The sequence below is a fragment of the Toxorhynchites rutilus genome, chromosome 2, assembly GCF_029784135.1.
Source record: "Toxorhynchites rutilus septentrionalis strain SRP chromosome 2, ASM2978413v1, whole genome shotgun sequence".
Classification (NCBI taxonomy): Eukaryota; Metazoa; Arthropoda; class Insecta; order Diptera; family Culicidae; genus Toxorhynchites; species Toxorhynchites rutilus.
The window spans coordinates 7299561-7304020 of NC_073745.1; the positions used below are offsets into that span (position 1 = coordinate 7299561).

The window sequence follows — 4460 nt, forward strand, 5'->3', positions numbered from 1 at the left end:
TGTCCAATAATCTAAACGTCGCATTAAATGTAACTTACTGTATATAAACAATATTTATTCCCAGCTGTTTTGAGGCATCTCGTACAAATTGACAATATCATTCAGTCGTCAGTGCAAGTCGGTGCAATTTTTAGAGTGTAAAAAAAGTTCACTGTTTACATAAAAGCAATCTCGAATCGGTCCCACTTTTTTGCTTGAAGTTACTATCCCCTGGTACACTGGCAATATGAGGGATTTGACGTTTTATTCATACCCCTGCAATATGAGGGATTTGACGTTTTATTCATACCCCTGAAATCAAGTGTACCTGAAAAAATTATATTCCTACGTAAACAAGCGACGAAAATGTGGACACTTTTTAGTCAGTTTATTGTATGGAGTTTCACTGCTGTGGTTGTATTTTTATGAAACATTCATATTTTTGAAAGTGTATAAACTCAAATATTAACTATGAGTGGCAGTGATCAAAGCGAGGATGGGCAGGTTTTGAGTTCAGGTGATTTTAGGTAAGTTACCAAAGGTTTTCGCGCGTGAAAGTGTTTTCTCACGAACAGTGGTGTGTTTGTATATTTCCAGTGCTGGCGAGGAAGAAACTACCGATTCTCTGGACATCAAACCACCACCGCCCACATCCGGAGGATACTATGCCAAGCGGAAGGAGAAAAAATCCAAACATTCCAGGGAGCACCACCGGCACTCCGGTTCCGGAAGCAGAGAACCCTATGCTGAGTCTAGGCGTGATTTTCGTGCCCATCGGGACAGGGAACGAGATCGGTACCAGAAGGGCATGAGACCGGAAAAATCGAGAGAACGTGGCCACGAACGAGATCGATACCACGGATCCTCCGGGCATCATTCGAGGGAAGTTCGCTATGAGATGAACCCATTCTATGGTGAAATGCGGGAGACCTATGTCAGCAAGAAGGAACGAGAACGGGAATACTATGAGAAAGAGCGCGAGAGGAGGAAAGATGGCAATGAGAAGCAAGATGCGGACAAGTTGCTGGAAGATTTGAGAACGAGACTTCTGCACAAGAAGAGTAAACATGATTCGGACAAAAAACAACAGCAGGATCAGCCGATGTATGACGAAGAGGGTTGGAAGGAAAAAAGGCACCATCGCCATCGGCGCCATGAACACAGAGAACAAAGCGAAGCGGAATACGTAGAGATAATGGAGAGCCCAGAATACGAGGCCGAGTTCTCGAAAAAGGTTACAACGGAGGTGAAGGACAAAGGTCACGACGAGAGAAGAGCCAAGCTGCTGGAAGCTGAACGTCAAATGGCTCGCAGGAAGGAAGCGGCACGAGATGAATTGGAAGTGCGGCGATTGATGCGGAGAGAGCGTAAAAATACTACTGCCCCATCCACATCGCCGGATGAAAAGAAAAGCAAGAAGCTTCTGGATCACGATGTTGAGATGGAAAGTGGAGACGAAGGTAAAAAGAAAAGAAAAAAGTCAAAGGTGGCACGAAGGGCTGGATCGGAACAATCTGACAAGGAAGGAATTGCTGATGAGGAAGAGGATGACACGAACACTGACAGTTCCTCGTCCAGCAGTGAATCGGAAGATTCTCGTGACGCTTCTGAGGAAGATGAGAAACCACCCGGAAGTCCTCTTTCGGTGGGCGATTTAGCAAAATCTGACCGAGCAGATCGGAGTAATTCCAGATCGAGATCTGGTTCGAGATACCGGTCACGATCTCGATCAACTCGTTCGAGGTCCGGTTCAGAATCGAGCAGAAGTCGATCGAGAAGTCCCCGTCGTCGCCACGAAAGCAGCCGTAGTGTGTCTCCAAGATCTGACACCGAAACGGAAGCCAAACAAAAGTTGAAGGAAAATGACGAACCGAAATCACCAATCGAGATAGCGGAAGAAGAGCAGCTTCCGCCATATTTGCCTGGTATTCAGGGATGTCGATCTGTTGAGGAGTTTCAATGTTTGAATCGAATTGAGGAAGGAACATATGGAGTAGTTTACCGGGCTAAGGATAAACGAACAGAGGAAATCGTTGCGCTGAAGAGATTGAAAATGGAGAAAGAGAAAGAGGGCTTCCCCATTACTTCCCTCAGGGAAATCAATACCCTGCTTAAAGGACAGCACCCGAATATAGTAACAGTTAGGGAAATAGTTGTTGGAAGCAACATGGACAAGATATTTATCGTGATGGATTACGTTGAACATGACCTTAAATCTCTGATGGAAACTATGAAACACAAAAAGCAAGTATTTCTTCCTGGTGAAGTTAAATGTCTAACACAGCAGCTACTAAAAGCCGTGGCCCATCTGCATGACAACTGGATTCTTCATCGGGATCTCAAAACATCCAATCTTCTGCTTTCTCACAAGGGAATTCTCAAGGTAGGAGATTTTGGTCTTGCGCGTGAGTATGGCTCCCCGTTGAAAGCTTACACTTCGGTGGTGGTTACTCTTTGGTACCGCGCCCCGGAACTCTTGCTATGCTGCAAAGAATATTCCACACCGATCGACATTTGGTCGGTTGGTTGCATTTTCGCCGAATTTCTCTCGATGGCCGCCCTCTTTCCGGGCAAAACGGAACTCGATCAGCTGAATCGAATCTTCAAGGAACTTGGAACACCGAACGAGAAAATATGGCCCGGATATAATCAGCTTCCAGCCGTGCAGAAGATGACCTTCACCGAGTATCCGGTGTCTAATTTGCGGAAACGATTCGCCCACCAAACCAGTGAGCTTGGAATTTCGCTGCTCCAAGGTTTGCTAACATTCGATCCCAAGCAGCGATTGACAGCGGAATCGGCGCTGAAGCATAGCTACTTCAAGGAGTTGCCGCTTCCCATCGATCCCGCAATGTTTCCAACCTGGCCGGCGAAGAGTGAGTTGGGTCTGAAGAAGGCGCTTGCGTCCAGCCCCAAGCCGCCGAGTGGAGGGGGAGAATTTAAGAAATTGGTAGGTTTGATTGCAAATCTTATATGTGAGCGAATTTATAAATATTTTGTTTCGTTTCTTACAGGGTGATGACGCCGTCGCCGACAATCCAGGATTTCATCTCGGTGGTACCTATGCGGAATCCCGACAGATGGCAATGGGCCCCGGATTCAGCTTGAAATTTTGATAGAGGGTCAAGTCTGGCTCCCAAAACTCGGTCAGTTGCAATTAATCTGGCATCACTGAGAACTGAACCAAAATTTAATTGTTCCGTGGTTGATAACGAACCGCGATAATTGGTGACAAATTGAAATTGGAGTGGGCTGCAGCGCGTGGTCACGTCGATCGAATGGCTGCATTGATAATGGTCGTCTCGAAACCAGTAGTGATAAGCATTGTATTATCACCAGTTTGTGAAGAGAGTAGCGCTTGTATTTTCTATCAGTTACGTGTATCGTACGAAGTCGCATATACTAGCACGACATACCGTTATCAATTCAAACAGATTGTTTCCTGAAATCAGTAATATATATGTAGAGATACGATAGAACGGATACGATTATTCTAAGTGGGAATAATTCGTTCTTGAGAACTATCGAATCTAAATAAAATAATTTTAAACTCGTTCAAGCAATTTAAAGCGTGTAAAATTGAAAATAAATAAATATCTGTAATTTCCTCCAAATTTTCCATCGTTCTCCAGAAGAAAATTCGAAACATCCGACGCAGGCATAGCGATCTGATCTTCTGACCTACGAAATTTCTTAAGGCGTCGTGCACAAATTACGTAACGCTCAAAATCTGGATTTTGAACCCCCTCCTCTCCTACGTAATGCAATTTCCTATCTCTAATACGCAGTAACCGCAGTAGAACATATGCGAATTAAATTTTCCCATTTTCCTTCAGAGTCTTCCGAAAATTTTCAATTGCCATGCTTGGTTGAAATATGTGTATTATTTTTATGGGACACCCTCTCCATTTCAGCGGAGGAAGGGGTGAAGGGGAGAAATATTTCTATCAACATACCAACATAGGAACATCACCCTATCAAGAACTTATGAGGAGTTGTCGTACGAATAAAGTGTGTGTCACATCAAATTGCATCACGGAAAAAACGCTGTAGAAATTCGCCCAGTAGACCGATCCTTTTGAAAATTTTAGACAGTAAAATAAAAACTATTAAACAACTTTTGGCATTTTCTTTTTATTCATACATCGAGCCCAAACCCGTATGCTCGCACCTTCCTCTTTACCCCGTCCATAAGGTTCTGTACAACGTCAGGTTGTAGTTTTTTTTTGAACAGAAATCCATTTTCTCTTGAAGTCCGCCTCCGATTTGACAACTTTTGGGTTCTTCCGGAGGGCCTGCTTCATAATCGCCCAATATTTCTCTATTGGGCGAAGCTCCGGCGCGTTGGGCGGGTTCATTTCCTTTGGCACAAAGGTGACCCCGTTGGCTTCGTACCACTCCAACACGTCCTTTGAATAGTGGCACGAAGCGAGATCCGGCCAGAAGATGGTCGGGCCCTCGTGCTGCTTCAATAGTGGTAG

The 4460-nt window shown here is 44.7% G+C and overlaps 1 protein-coding gene across 1 annotated transcript; it reads left to right on the forward strand.

Annotated features, from left to right (window-relative positions):
- Positions 1-228: 228 nt before the first annotated feature.
- Positions 229-4061, forward strand: LOC129770216 (serine/threonine-protein kinase PITSLRE). The gene is made up of 3 exons (XM_055772910.1): positions 229-506; positions 577-2929; positions 2994-4061. Exons 1-3 carry the CDS (start codon positions 451-453, stop codon positions 3093-3095), a joined length of 2511 nt encoding a protein of 836 aa, XP_055628885.1. The 5' UTR covers positions 229-450; the 3' UTR covers positions 3096-4061.
- The last annotated feature ends 399 nt before the right edge of the window (positions 4062-4460 follow it).